Below are 16,691 nucleotides of genomic sequence, written 5' to 3' on the forward strand. Positions count from 1 at the left end.
CTATCGATCGAAACCAACCACTAGTGTGAATGACTCCGAAACAATTTTTCATCCGGCCATGATATCGGATGCTAGGCCTTGGAACGGAAGGAAAATCTGGCTTCTTTTCAAGCAAAAATGAAGCTACAGCTTCATTGGAGGGTTTCACCATCCATGTTTTGCTGATGCTGTAATATTGGCTATATCCTGACCAAAACGGGGCTCCACCTCGAATATAAAATATCTAGAGTTTCTTTTCAAGGTTCTTTTGACCGAACTGAAGCTGAATTCTGACGCACTACTTTATGAAAGACCATTTCGATGCAAGGTGACCACACCACACACCACTTTCTTTTCAAATGGGTCAGACCGAGAAGTGTGCGGTGAGTGGAAAATCATGGATCTCAGGTGTTACTTGTCAGGGTGAAATTCAAAGGCACTGTTTCTTCTGTTGTCGTTACACCTCAACCCCACCCTCCCAAAGATCCAAGATCGAGCGGTGGGGGGATTTTTAGAGTTGTAAAGAGAATGATTAAAGGAGTCTCCTCTCTCTCTTTTTCAAAAATCAGTGTCTCTGAAAGTAAGGTCTACTGGCCTATGATCCATTAAATGAACTCGGAGCCACCACAAGTGGGTAGTGCTGTTCGATCACATACATGATGAGTTGTCAACAGTTAAAGAGATCATTAAGGAAATCTCTTGAAGACCATCGACTCCAAGAGAAACACCAGCTATTGAAGAGCCCATCAGCAACCACTAACGAAGGTTGACCCGACGTTAAATAATAAGTGGCCACGTCCAGATCAACAAGTTGTAATGCCCTGGATAGAGCATGTTTTAATAGAAAAAACTTCGATCGCCGGGGATGTATTTGCTTTATATTCCCATTATCTCCCCGGGTCATTTTTCAACCGTCCTTTGGGAGAGAATAAAAAAGGCCACTTTTCTTTTTTTTTAAAAAAAAATCATTTTCACTAACTCCTCTATTACCACACTTGAAATTCGGAAGATTCTTTAGCAAAAATCTGGGGGATAAAATCCTAGAAAGCAAAGTCGAGATTCATGTTCCTTTCTATTCGCCCTAAACTTTGCAAGAGATGATTACTGTTTGGAGGGTAAGGATCACATCGAGGAAGATGCATTCAATTGCTTGAATCATTGTTGAGAATTGGTACAAATTGTTGAGCTGCTATACCACCATGGACACACACACACGCCATGGACACTCCCACTTCCTACCTTAGGTCCCGAAAGAGAAATTCATGGAGATTTACATGGTAGTTTGTGTCTCAAATATATATATATATATAATGTTCCACTTTAGATTTTGGTTTCTTTATGAAAAATATTTTCTGATATTTAAATTAAAAATCATTTTTCTTTATCTAAAACTTATATTTTTGTTTAATTGAAAAATTAATTATGATAATCATTTTTAATAATATAATTAAATAAATAAAAAATCAACATACAAACAAATTATAAGTCAGCTCCACCATTGTGGTGATTATGATAAATTATGGTAGGAAGGGGAGGGACCACGCCTGAGGGGGAGTCCAGATTCTGCACCTTCGAACCATGACACTTTACGCTAAAGGTTTTTATTTATTTAATAATAAAATGCATCTTTTTACGTTAATTAAGAATAAAATTCTTTCTCAACCGATTTTAAAAACACATCATTAATATATTCATATAAATTTAATAAGTCTTTTAAATGTTAATTCTTAACTAGTACAGGTATAGAGCTAAAAAAGAAAAAAAGAAAAAGAAGAAGGCGGTGGGGAGATTCTTTGCATAGATGGAGAGGGACCACAATAACAGGGAAAGTCCATTTTCTACTGTGTCATTGATGTGGACACGTAATTGGTTGGTCAGTGAGGACTGCACTAGATATAAAATATGGGGTTGTGGGACGGTGTCCTCTCGATGTTCTTACAAGTTACAGCCCTTAAGTTATCTGAGGAGACCTAAAAAGTTTTACAAGTGGATTTATGCAATTACTAGATATTGTGGCTCAAGTTATGCCGCGCTCCATTCAAATTTGTTTTTTCTTTTTTAAATAAAATTTCCAAGCGAATGCAAGCATGTTTTTGAAAAAAAAACAAAATTCATGATCTGAATTAGATAGTCCGATGAATTAGTATTATTTAATTAGTTATTAAAAAAACATGTAATGATAATAAAAAAAATATTTTTATCTGAATAAAGAAAAGCTTGTAAAAAAAAACTATGAAGCTTGGATCCTATCTAATCCAATATGGATAAACAAAATTGAAAAAAAAAAACTTGAACTAATGTAAGTGAGTATGTCAAATTTATAATTTGGATTATGAGACTATAATAAACTAATATAAAACAAATAATAAAATAATAAAATCCAATTCTAAACAAATTTAATGTAAAATGATGAAATTAAGGGAAAAAAATCAATTAATAAAAAGAAAAATAAAAATACCAACAAACCGGCGAAATCCACCAAACCTTGCGACCCGAATCATGCTAATAAGATAACTTAATAAAAGACAAATCAAGAAAATTATGAAACTCGAATTTAAAACAAATAAATGTTGAAAGATAAAACAAAAAAAATATTAAAATTTAAAAATAAATGACCAAAAAACTAGAGTCAACTTGGATAAACTCACCAAACCTACAGTTCAAGTGATGAGATTGGGATATCCAAATTAAAAGGAAATCACAAAGTCTAATTTTTTTAAAAAAACAATAGCATGGAAGAATGAGATTGAAAAATAAAATTAGTATAAAAAAACCCTAACATTTTTTTTTTATGTTAACTGGGTTGAGTTTTCAAACTTGTAACTATGGTTATAAAATTGAGATCACCCCATCAAGAAAAAAATAGCACCAGATTTTACAGTCAATCATGTATAAAAGGATGAAATTAAAAAAAAATACAAAATGATCGAAGAAAGCAATTGAAAGAATAAGGACCAAATTAAAAAAAAAAATTGAAAGGGCAGCATAGATTGAAAGACAAAAGGATTCGAAATATTAAAGAAGAAGTAATTAAAAGAATAAGGATCAAAGTTGAAGAATACAATAAGAGGATAATCTATAATTTTCTGATTGAAAAGTGAAATTAAAAAAAACTTTTAAATTTCATAAATGGACTCAACATGAAAATTTAGCAATATGAAATAACAATAAAAATAAAAGGATAATTTGAAATTTTTATAGTGTAGTGCAAATTTTAAAGAGAGACAAAAAAAAATAGCCTCTCATGACAAACTATTATGATTCGGGCTCTATGACCGACTCACATGGAAGAACACAACATTGCATCTATATGCACTGCAGAAAATTAGATTTGGCCATTAGAAGAGGCAACACGTGTAGCCAAAAATCTACAACCTCACTCACTTTTTGCCATGTGCACTGCATGAGTCAACAAGTTAACTACAATTACCTATGTTTGGTTCAGCATCATCATGAAGCCTTTGTTTTTCTAAATCAATGGAATTTAAATATATTTTGACAAATTTAGACAACCAAGCATTACAATTTTTTCTTGACAAAGCGAGACCCTTATATCTAGGTAGCCAAAATAAGTTATTAAGGCCCTATTTGTTTGATAGAAAGTAATTTTCTTGGAAAGTGAATTCTTAAAAACTGAACTATTTTTCAATGTTTGTTAGTGTCATAAAAAATAAGTTGAAAAATACTTTTCAGTGTTTGGTTATATCATAAAAAATAAATTGAAAAATAACTTATTAATATTTTTTTTATTTTATTAAAATAATAAAAAAAATCTTACAAATTAAAATTTTAAATAAGAATGAAATTGAAAAAAAAATCTAATTTCATAAATTGACCCAAATTAAATAAATAAAATAAATAAAGATCAAATCTAACAAATAACAAAATTAAAAGATGATGAAATTAAAATAATTATAATTATAATTTCATAATAAAAGAAGTAACAATCAAAGGAATGATGACCAAATTTGATAGATAAAAAATTTTAATTAAAAAAATAATAAGAGAAAAGCAAATAATAATCATAAAAATAAGAAGTAAAGTTAATATAAAAATTAAATTAAATCAAGTTCTAAGGGATGAAATTGAAAAAAAAAAGATTCTCAATAAAATATATAGCGATCAAAAGTTTGAAGATTAAATTTGATATAATCAATAAATAATATGATATTTCTAAATTTTTTACAACTTCTGTAAAGTGTTTTCCGCTCAAAATAAAAAGAAAACACTTTTGTAGAAATCAAGTCAGATTTTTCTTTAACTAAAAAATATTTTTCGTTGATCAACTTTTCTAATGATAAATAAACACAAGAAAGATTGGAAAGAAACCACTTTTCATGAAACAAATAAGGCCAAAGTCAATTCTCAAAAAACAAGTTCATAAAAGGATCAATTAAAAACAACAACAAATAAAGGAAAAAAAATATTTGCCCTGATCATGCAACCTGGTCCCTAAAGCTTTAATTAATATAAACTAATAAAATTATATTTTAATTTGTAAAATTAAGTAATGAAATATTTTCTTGATATCTGAAGGTTCCATTTATAAATAGACAAAATAACTCATTAAGCCTAAATCCATATTATTGCAATATCAAAGGATCAAATAAAAAATAACATAAAATACTAGAAAATAAGAAGAAAAAAAAGGAAATCACTATGAATTATTATTGTAATACACATTAATCTCTTTCTTGGGTAGAATAATTTTAAGAAGAGATATAGCTATTTTTATAATTTTTTAATTTTTATGAAACCCTTTTTTTATTTTTATCACAATAATTTCCTTTGTTGGATAAAGCATGCATAAATCTATCATTGGTTTTGATGAATGATTATTTTATTTTGAAGACAATACATAAAACAATTAATTTTTGAACTAAGATATTCTGGTGGCGCCGATATTTTTAAATAAGCAAGAAAAATCAGAGATTTAGATCATTGACTCGACTAGATTTAATAAGTTAGCTTAATTTAATAATATGATTAAAAAAATAAATTGAATTAGCAAAAAAATTAACAATAATCAACTTAAAAAATAAATGCTTGCTAATAGTAATAAGTTCGATTCTTAAAAAGTCTTATTTGATGACAAAGAAAAAAAATAAATGAAAATATAATAACCTTATAAAAATTAAAATAACTCAAATCTCTATTTTTAGTAAATGAAATGTTGAAGTATGAAATTGAAAATAAAATAAAATAAATAAATTGACTCGAGTTCATCCAAATTAGCCTATAAAATCCACAACTTGATTGTGAAACTAAGATAACTCTGTAGAAAGTAAATGGAATAAAATTACAAGACTCAAGTTTAAAACAATATAGTGTTAAAGAGTAAAATTAAAAAATATACATATAATATAAGAAAAAAATAAAAAAGATCAAATTTAACTAAAATAAACTCACCAAACCCACAATCTAGGACATAAAAATAAAAAAAAATTAATATAAAATAAAGTAAAAAATAATTATGAAGCATAATCCATAACTAACCTAATATTGAATGATGAAATAAATTTTTTTAAAAAAAAAATTAAAGTTAACTCGTGATAATTTTTAAAATTAAAAAATAAAAAAAAACTAAAGTTAACTCGTGATAATTTTTAAAATTCATAACTTAGGTCTTGAGGTTAAAACTAACCCCATAGAAGGCAAACTCAAAAAATCACAAAGTAAAATTCTCAATCAAACAAATAACAATGAAAAAAATAAAAATTAAATTTGATATAAAAATAAAATAAAACAAAATGATGAGGGATGAAACTAGAAACAAATCAATTATGAAAAGAATAAAAAAAATAGCAATAAAAATAATCAAGATTAAATTTAATATAACAATTAAATAAAACCAAATGTTGAGGGTCAAAATCGAAAAAAAAAAGCAATAAAAACATATTAAAAACAAAAAAAAAATAATAACTAAATTTGATATAAAAATAAAATGACTTAAGATATTTGAATTTCGATAGTCAACATAAATTTTAAAAAATAAAAAATATATATTTTAATTTTTTGCCTGCGGAAGAGAAAGAAAACAACATCTTCTTCGTTTATCCAACAAATAAGAACATTTTGCTTTTAATATCAACACTCAACAACTCTTATCTTGAGGCTTTGACATTTGAGGTGTTGTATCTTAATCTTAATCTTATTGAATGTATTTAACCTTGATAATTACAATATAGAGAAGTTTTATTTGACATTTCGACACTAATAGCTAGACAATATTATCCATGCAGAATAAGTAGAGGATTAAATCCCAGGATGCTGCGTTGCTTGGATGTTCTTCCTCCCAAATTCAAATTCAAGCCAAGTCAAAGGAATTAGGTTCGTGTCAAAATGTGCTTTTGTTTGCATATGATTGATAATTTGGTATGCCCCCATTTTTCTAAAGTATTAGTCATATATAATTTTCTTTTCTACTACGGGTGGCTGCGATATCATTGCCATCTCTTGGAGAAAGCTCATACACCAGAGGCCTGCAAGGTAATTATGTTCCATTTTATGCGAAGCTAAACTATGTTCTCTCCTCCAGCTGGATTACAAATCACTTCACACCAAATCCATTTACTGGTCATCCACAAGGACATGTCGGCAACGGAACGTTGTGCAATCATTTCCTTAAGAAATAGTAGCCCAATCACTCCTTGCATGATTCATTCCAGTTATACATGACCATGGGGTTGCTATGGTGCGCCATTGTTATGAATATTGGGACAACGTCAACGTTCCTCAGGCTGAATAGAGAAATACATGAACGCAAGAATCCTATTAATTACCATCAGCGTCATGTTCAATGCTCAAGGCATCAGCTAGTATTCTATGCTATAATTATATACCTGCAGTCATCGACTAGTTGAGTGGCAGGAAACCCAATTGTTTGGGAGTATTTTATACTTGTTGGGGTCTCGAGTTGGAGCCAAATCTTTCCTTTCTCCTCTCTACACTGAATCCAAAAACAAAGGGAAAGAAAGAATCGCGAAGCATTCAATATTTGTTTAAATCAAAATGAATCCTAGTAAATTTCTTGTCACATCAGTAGTGCAGCTTCACTTTATCAGCACCGATCAATCTGCATGCTAAAAATATGAGCATCAGATTTGCAAATAATAAAAACATGTATGATGGGGTTCACTGGGAAAAGCAAGATCGATCCTGGAAATAGTGCTCGGAAAAAGGTGCAATGCATGTAAGAAAAGATATAATACTGCCAGTACCAGTAGTTTATGCGTGCTTGTACAAATTAAACAATGGAGATGAGAAGAGATTTAAATTAAGTGGAGCAGCACAAGGGAGCACATACTTTAGTGGTTGACCTCGTGCTTAGCTCAGCTATGAATGTGCTTAACAGGCAAAAATAATGAAAAACCAAACTCTTTTTTGGCTTCACCGACTTTTTCCACGCCCACACCACCCACCGGATCACTTATCACCTGCCAGATGCCAATATTTATTTAGTTTTGTTGTAGTTTGTTGCTATTATGTACGTTAGCCCCTCTTTCTGACTCTCCATTATTTCTTAACAACAATGATATCATTATTAAATGCATGATTATAGCTTCTTATTGTCTTTTAATGTGTAAAGTTATTAAGGTATCCCACCTCCCATACCGTACACGTGGCCCACAATATTGATTGATCTGTGTGGGGCACATCTTGAGATGGGCATCCACCAATCAGGGCAGCGAAGCCTCAACTCTGTCATGGCAGCATATCATGACGATGCATCTGCTTAGCAAACAGTGCACGGCGTGGGCAAAACCCTAAATGGGTTGGGTTAATATCATGACCATTCAATTAAATGAAAGCCTCTCTATCAAATGATAGATAGATAGATAGATAGGATATGTTCATTAGGTAAGACGGTTTAATCAAGAGATGACACTACCACATATCCAGGGCTAAGAAATTGAGTGATGCCAATCCTAGTAGTCCTTGTGTGTGGTCATCGTCAGATCTCTTCCTTTCTACATGGGGACAAGGAAGCAGTGCTCAAAAAGAAGAAATAAAGGCAAGACTGTGTAAGCAAGGATAAAATCAAAAAGCAGAGGCCACCATTGTTTGGCTCTGGTCATCCGTGGGATTGTTCAATCCCACCATGAGATCCGAGAAAAGCAAAATGGATAAGCCAAGGGGCAAGTACCAAAAAACTCGACATGCTTTTTATGTTTTTGTCGAACCCTCGAACACGTACATCTTCTTATCCTTGACCCTAGGTCTAACTCAAATGGTTCTCTTTTTACTGTGATTTATGCACATACATGGTTTGGCTGTCACTTGTTTTTTAGCGTGGTGGAAGATGAAGAAAAACAAACAACGGCTGAGTCAACTGGAATAGATAGACCTGGCCTTGCTATGCGCTATGCCATGCTTCCCATTACTTTTTCAAATGCAGTCAGATTCCACTTCGATGATAATTAAGCTTGCTTTTACCATCTTGCCTGAGAGAACACCAACAAAGTTGGCGGGTAGATGGATTTCTCTCCTGATAATGAGAGTGAGGAGAGTACTTGGCTGTGACAAATCATCAGATTATTGGTCCCACCTCCAGCCATAGAGAGAAGCGCCGCCGTGATACAAGTCACAGGACACCAAAGAGACCTGAAGTAATTCTCAATCGCTAATAGCCCAAACCACCGGATTCTCTTGTGGACAACCTAGCTCGCATTTGCAACTCAAGTTACAACAAGCCTCAAGGAGGAACATGAGAGATGAGAAATGATCAGACCCGTCCACAACCTTGAGGATTGGGATTCCCACCCAATGCAACCCCACACGGTGGGCAGGGGGGGCTGCAACATGTACTTGTACAACACTTTCCATATATAATTAATAGGGGCCTCCCTGTCAATTGATTATTCCACATTCAGGGAAGTGAGTGAGAGAGAGGGAGAGAGGGAGGGAGGGAGGGTATTGACACATTCCCACTAAAGATGTGTATGTGTATGGTCCATGCACATGCTGCATATTTGGCATTTATTACCCATCTCACATAGGCTACCAATAAAAATAATAAATCAACAGTCAAGTGCTACAACAACACATCTGAAAAAAACAAACGTTGAGAGAGAGAGAGAGAGACGAATCAAGTCTGGGCATTTAGTTCTCACCAGCTACACCTTACGACTAAGCTACCATTTGAATCAAATTAAGATACTAACTTCTTTCAACTGCGATTGCTTGCTCATTGGTTTTGCTTTTTCTGATTCTCCTTCACTGGTGGCACTCAAAGCGGAAGAAAAGATCCTTAATTTTTCCAAATCTCCAACCCATCTTGATTTCTTCATACAAAGAGGATAAAACGATTCTTTCCATTGAATACTTTACGCACCTCAACACCCATCCCTTTCCTCTGGGAGCCTTCTCATTTATGATCAAATGAATATGAAAAGCAAAAAAGAAATAAAATATAGAAGCATACCAATACAACAAGATCCAATGGTGGTCCAGTACCTTGAAGCAGATGCATCCAAACCCCCACCCCCCACAAAGAGATGTCTGTCCTCTTGAAAATATCAGGCTTCTGGCTTGAATGCCATTTGCAACAACACCGCCCAAGGACTGAACTCAACTTTCTCTAGCAAGGATCACCATGACTTTCTTACGGGCTATGAAAAAGGTACCCATCAAATCTAATTTCGAGCAAACAAATGCCCACAGCCACCATCAGAACAGCTGATGCAACTTCTTCTAGTACAAATGCCTTACAAGATGGAAACAAATTGTGGCACATCATGTCTTCTCCCTGCAAGAGACCGATACATGTACAATGTATCAACATACTCATCCATGTCCACATTATCTTCATGCTTAATCACTTCCACCACCAGGTGAGGCAATGCTTGAGCAACCTGTTGGCAGCCCTGATGAGACAACTTGCAAGCGGACATCCAAAGGAATCTCATATTGTAATAGTGGTGCAGACCAGATAGTAGAGCTGCATCCCCAAATGGACTGTCTCTAATCTCAAGCTTCTGTAATTTGGGACAACCCTCAAGCACATACTTCAACCCCATGTCACTATCGCCAGCAAAAGCAACTGATAGGGTCCTTACAATCTTCCCATATTTTCCAATGTAAGCAAAAGCTCTATCAGTCAATAAACCAGATACTGCAAGTCGAGTGAGCTTCCTGCAATTCATGACAATGGCTCCAAACCCTTCATCCATAGGTTCTCCAGTGACATGATCAGGCTGGTGGAGTCCCATTATGCAGAGACGGAAGGCCACAAGGTCTGGGCAGTTCTTTGACATAGCTATAACAGCAGCATTTGTCATCCGCGGGCAAAAATACAAAATAGATTGGAGCTTCCTGCAACCCTCTGAAATTGCTTGGAGGCCCACTTCAGAAACGGGGCCCTCGATGTCCTCCCTGGCTTCAAAAGGGAAAACCCGAAGCTCACGTAGTTCCTTGCAAGTTGTAGCCACAGCCTGAAGTCCTTCATCGCATATTGAATCAAGAACCTGGGCAATGAAAACCAAAAGAATTCTCAGAACACACATTTCATGGCAGTTTCTGTTTAAACAAGGGACCCAACAAAACACATACCCAGAAAGTCTGAAGCTTGTGGCAATTGCTTATAATTGGTTTGAGCTGTTCTGCGCTGATATTAGCATAACTAAAGTTCAGTGAAGTGAGATTGGCGCAGACTGGGTATATTGCAGGCAAATAATCTGGAATGATTTCCCTGAATCCAGATAGGCAAACTAGTGATTTGCAAGCAGCAAATGCAGAGACATAATCTAGTTCCTGTTCACCTTGAGCCACATCCTCTGATTGGCTAAATGAGCCTGTCCCAAGATGTGTGAGCTGCGGAGCTCGAACCATTAGACGGTATAGTTGCCCAATTGAAACGAATCTGTTTAGCCTAAGTTTCTTAAGTGATGGGGACCTAGCCACCAGCCTCTCTAGTGCATCAAAATCAATGGGACATTCTACACAATCTAAAATCAGGGATTCAAGACATGTTTCAGTATCTGGAAAACACAAAATCCAATCCACTTCATCATCCGATACTTCTGATTCAATCAGATCAAGCACTTTGAGTTGCCTGTACACAAACAGAGCAGTACACAACATACTATAAGTCCACCAGACAACAACTTTCTTATCAGAAATTTCAATAATTTCAGTTCCACTCTTTTATATCCCCACTGCCCAAAAAAGCATCATTTAGACCAACAAACAGAAAAGATAAAATAAAAATCACCAACAATATCACAGCCAGCAAAAGTTCCAAAATTTTATAGATCAAAAAGCTATATCCATAATCACTAAATTAATTCCCTAATATCTCAGCATTGCTTAGATGCAGATATTGCTATAAAAATCCATTTAATTAAACAGACAAACAAATGCCAACCTAGCAAGAGACCAAATCTTGAAACAGCTTCTAGCTCCACAAAGATCTAATTATTCATTCTATAAACATGAATCAAAACAAAGTTTCAAACTTTAACAACCAACCGCTAATCAAACAAACCAAATACCTAGAAAGATTAACTGACAATGCAATCAGATCTATGAAGGGGAAAAAACAACGTACCTGCACTTACTAGCCACAACAGCCAGTCCACTAGTACCAAACCCATCACAGCAAACAAGCACGAGCTCTTTGAACCCCGAAAATGACTCCGCAAGCAAAGCCAGATCATCATCCGTCACTGACATCCTCTTCAAATGAATCTTCTCTAACCAAGGGTAAGCCTTTGCCATAGCAGAGACCCAAGGCGCGAAGTGGGCTCCCCAATTAGCCGGCATCAGGTTAAAATCAGCGAACCTTGGCTTTCCTTTTAGCGTCACCGAACGGATTCGAGTAAACCGCGACGTAGCGCGTTCTGGAGACACCGCGTAGCAGTTTCCGATAAACAAATCGGATCGGGTCATAGCCTCGACCCGGTACCATAACCTACAAACCAATGACGCAGCGTTTCGGTCCTTACGTGAGGTTAAGAACCAGAGAACGTTTTCTAAGACGTTTTCGAGGACTTGGTCCGGGTATGGAGCTGAGTATTCAGGGATGGAAGACGAGCCCGACCCGGACCCAGGAGTGCAGGTCCGTGTTGGGCAAGAATCGTTGGCGATTGAATCCGACGGCGGAGATCGGTCGTCGTCTTCTGACATGTCAGTTCGATCGTCTCTCATATAATTAGAGTCAGTATCTGATGATCTAGGCTTTTTGTTGGTGATCATATAAATTTCAGAGGAAAAAAACAGTATGATTTTTTTTTCTTTCTTTCTTGAGGTTTTCGAATGGGGAAAGTTTTGAGTGATTCTTTTTTATCACACGAGAGAAGTTGAGTCTGGGATTATGGGCAGAGAGAGAGAGAGATGAGTGAAGAGAGATTGCGGAGAGGATGCGAAGGAAGTGAAGGAATTTGATTATTTAGAGTATAATTGGTGACAAGAAGGGTGTGAAGAGTAGGAGGCTGTGGTGTCTACTAGACTGAGTAGCATTGGGATTCTCCATGCTGCCTTCTTACTCTCTCTCTTTCATCTGCAATATCCAATGGCTCTCCACGTTTCTCCTCCATTATTTGGGGGTTTTCTTCTCTTTCTCCCCTTCCCCTCCTTTTAGCAAAAGCTCCTTTTCTTTTCTTTTCTTTTCTTTTCTTTTCTTTTCTTTTCTTTTCTTTTCTTTTCTTTTCTTTTCTTTTCTTTTCTTTTCTTTTCTTTTCTTTTCTTTTTTTTGTCTTTTAATTACTCATCCTTCTCTGCTCACTCATTTCTTCGTTTTTCTTTTTCTTTTTGGTTTTGTTGAGACGGAGCATTTACAAAGTGTTTTTTTGGTTTTGTGAAATAACCTTTTATTTCTTTGCGGATGGCTCTTTATTTTCTTGAATTTGTATTTTTACGGTGTTAGTGTTGGTGATATATAACTCCTCTTTGGAGGTGGGGTTCAAATAAATATTTATTAATATTTTATTTTTTATATTTTTAAATTATTTATTATTATTTAATTATTTAATAAAAATTATTTTAAAAATAATCATAACTATATTCCTATATTCCTTCTTAACTATGACGCGAGGTTATCTTCTTGTCTATTCAAATTTTGCTTTTTGATAAAAAAAAAGAGTAGAATTCATGTCTTAAACAATAATATATATATATATATTTGATGGCCGAGGTTTAGTCATATCCACTGATCCGTAATGGAAAATGAATATGAAAAATATAGAGATCATAGAATGTGTAATATTTGTGTTTTGACCTTATGAATTATTATTATATTCAAGGGTGGACGGAATATAGACTGGCTAAAGTGAATATTTATGAAAATGAAGAAAGCGTGAATCGATGATTAGGGAAATATCGGGAGCGGTTTTCACGAAAAAAAAGGGTCTGTCTAGTCAACGGGTGGGAGTAGTAAATAACAGAAATATGACACTTTCTTTTCAAATGAACAAGAATAGAAGGATATTTCTGTAAAGATCCATTGTACTTCTAGGCAATAGCTTCAACTCTACGCGTTACTGAAGGAGAGTATAGGGCACAGCCCAATCAAAAGAAGTACCCAGTAGTTAGTTACTGAAGCTTCAGGACGAGCTACTTTGAACAAAGGCTGACACAACCGATGTGGCACTGTCAGATTGATGTCCCGTCCACGCGGAAACTATTCACGTGAAATCACGCTCTGGTATTGTAATCGTTTGCTACCTGCTACAGCAGCCTAAAAGAAAAGAAAAGAAAAGAGAGCGTGGATGCAGCTAAACTCGTCCTCTTTCCTTGGGTGTTGCTGAGGTTAGCATCATTTGTCGTTCTTGCCTGTTGTTGTTGTTTTCTAAGATATTTTTATTTAAAAATATATTATATTAGCTTTTTTATATTAGTATATAAAAAAATATTTAGTAACATTAAAAAAATAATTAAAACTAAAATAACTATTAAAAAATACGTATAGACAAACAAGCATCTAATCTTTAAAAATCCCCCCCCCCCCTCTCTCTGATGCGAATTTCTCTCTTAACTAACCCTTATATCTGTATGCTTGTGCAAATCTCACTCTTACACGAGCCTGTTAAAGTTTTCATTTTGGGATTTTTCTGGGGGGTGCTAATTTTGGTACGTAGAACATGCTACTCCGTGTTTGTTAAAATTTTATTTTTTTATTTCAAAATACTTTTTTTATTTTTAAATTTTTTAATATATTAACATTAAAAATAAGTTTTAAAAAATAAAAATATTATTTTAATATATTTTAAAAAATATTTATTATTATAATATTAAATAATAACTTTTTTTAGGGGAGTCAGCGGGCAAGAGTATGAGAAATTATTTTGTTTAGAGTGTAATTTCAGTTATTTTTAAAAAAAAATTATATTACAGTAATATTTTTTATTTTTAAAAATTATTTTTAAAATCAGCACATTAAAATAATCTAAAACATAAAAAAATTAAAATTTTCGTAAAATACAGTTTGCAAAACCTTCCTAAACAATGCCTTCAAAACACCAGATTTTGGTGGATTTTTATTATAGTCATATTTACATCAAAAATCAAAAATAATATTTACATCACATGCTTGTACAGTGTATTCTCGTGAAACGGTCTTGGCCAGTGAAGAAACGACATCAGCTACGATAATTAACTTTAACTATACACTTAAATAGTTTAGGGAATAACCCATTTGAAAATAGTATTTTACACTGTATACTTTTTTTCTTTCTATTTTTAAACTTTTTTTCATTTAAATTCTTTTATAATTTGATTACATGAAAATAGGTTTTAAATTATTATAAAAATACAAAACTAAAAAATAAATATCTAGTGTAAAAATATATAATCATTCTTAAATTTGCTATAATTTTTATTTTGATGTTAAATTTCAATATTGTTTATTTTTCAAATTATATGTTGAAAAGATAAGAAAAATTCACTGGAAAATAACTTGGAAAAAAGAGTTAGCGATTGAACCATATTTTAGAAAAGGAATTTGTTATTTTTTATGTTCACTTTTATTTTACAGCATGAGTTTAATGATGATGGTTTTGAATCTTTATTTTATTGAAAAAGATAGATTGGGCTTGATTTAGAGTGCGGTTCATTGTTGAAAAAAGTATGGTTTAAAAATAATTTTTGAAAATGATAAATTTATACTCACTGAAAATTATATATTTATTGGTAAATAAGTATTTGTGTAATTACTTTTTTAAAATGAATATAATAACCATTATAATAAAAAAATGAGATTAATAATAATAAAAGTGTCTTTTCCTCTTACTTGTTTGAGTCTTATGATATATAGTATGACAAGTGAAGATATATGAATTATGATTATGTACAAAAAATAATTAATCTTAAATTATTGCTAATTATGGTTTTTAAGAAAAAATCACAAGCGTGGAGTTTTTGCATAATTAAAATTCACAGATACTTCTTCTCAAAAAATTGAAAGAAGTAGTGATCCTTTATATTTAATTCACTTTGATATTGTCAATTTAAAATTTATACAAACTATAAGTAGAAAAAACATTACCTTTTTTAATATAGAAAATTATGCATGGCATTATTATAAGAATTTTCTATGAAGTAAAACGAAGCCATTGATATATTTAAATATCATGGGAATATAAATAGAAAATAATTTAACAAAAAAATAAAGATAATAAAAAGCAATACAAAGTATCTTTTAGTGAATTTTATTTTCAAAATGGTATTATTCATCAAATCACTACTCATTTCACCTTGATAAAATGATATATTATATGTAAAAAAAAATGATGAATGTTAAACTAGCAAGTTTAAGAACATCTCAAAACTTATAAAGAAAGTAATTTTTATTGCTAATTATATACTTGTTTGAGTATCTCGTAAAATATTTAGAAATGACACATATAAGTTGTTAGAAATGAGAAGATATTCTTATAAGTAACTAAAAATGTAATGGTTTCTTTAAAAAACGATGATACATGATATTAAAAAAATCAACACATGACTTAAAATTATAAATTATATGTTCATTAAAAATGCTTTCAATACTAATTTATATTATTTTCCTACACATAAGTCAAGTATTAAGGGTATTCATTACAACATAATAATTGAATGAAATAAGTTATTATTTTTTTTATATATATATTTTTAAGAATGTATTGGAAATTTATTCATTGCAGTGAAAGCTAAAGTAATCTCAAGCAATTATCATCAAATAAAAAATAATAAATTTGAGTCAATGCTTGTAAATGTTATAAAGTATTATAATATTAATCCATGTCAATAATAAATCAAGATCCTAGCATAGGTGTCAGTTTTTCATATCGTAGGTTATGAAATAATTAAGTATTTCTTAAGGACCATACACCACGAATTAAGACTTGCTGCTTAACAAGAATAGTATTAACATTGATCAAAATAACAATTATAACACATGTTAATAGCAAAAAAATTTAAATTTAAACATTAAAGTCTACGTCGAATTTATACTAAATTTATTCCTACATCATTAGTGTAATCTTTTCATCTTGCAAAAAAAACTTAACTAAATATAATTAAAAAAACATAAATAAATTAGATAACAATATAAATATGATATAAATTAACTAAGTATAATAAAGAAAATGTTAAGTGACACGACTAAAAGATTGATGTCTTCTCCCAAGTGCAGGAGTGTCGAAGTAATAAATAACCCGGCAAGACCGGGGTCGAACCACAGGGAGATTAATTGTACAAATTATAAACAACAATAATAGCAATAACAACAATAACTA

The 16,691-nt window shown here is 32.3% G+C and overlaps 1 protein-coding gene across 1 annotated transcript; it reads right to left on the reverse strand.

Annotated features, from left to right (window-relative positions):
* Window positions 1-8,922: 8,922 nt before the first annotated feature.
* Window positions 8,923-12,582, reverse strand: LOC105120408 (transport inhibitor response 1-like protein). Its single transcript, XM_011018582.1, has 3 exons — window positions 11,528-12,582; window positions 10,531-11,032; window positions 8,923-10,445 (listed from the first exon to the last, which is right to left on the reverse strand). Exons 1-3 carry the CDS (start codon window positions 12,172-12,174, stop codon window positions 9,687-9,689), a joined length of 1,908 nt encoding a protein of 635 aa, XP_011016884.1. The 5' UTR covers window positions 12,175-12,582; the 3' UTR covers window positions 8,923-9,686.
* Between the last annotated feature and the right edge of the window lie 4,109 nt (window positions 12,583-16,691).

This window comes from Populus euphratica, unplaced genomic scaffold (genome assembly GCF_000495115.2).
Source record: "Populus euphratica unplaced genomic scaffold, PopEup_1.0 scaffold6.1, whole genome shotgun sequence".
Taxonomy (NCBI): Eukaryota; Viridiplantae; Streptophyta; class Magnoliopsida; order Malpighiales; family Salicaceae; genus Populus; species Populus euphratica.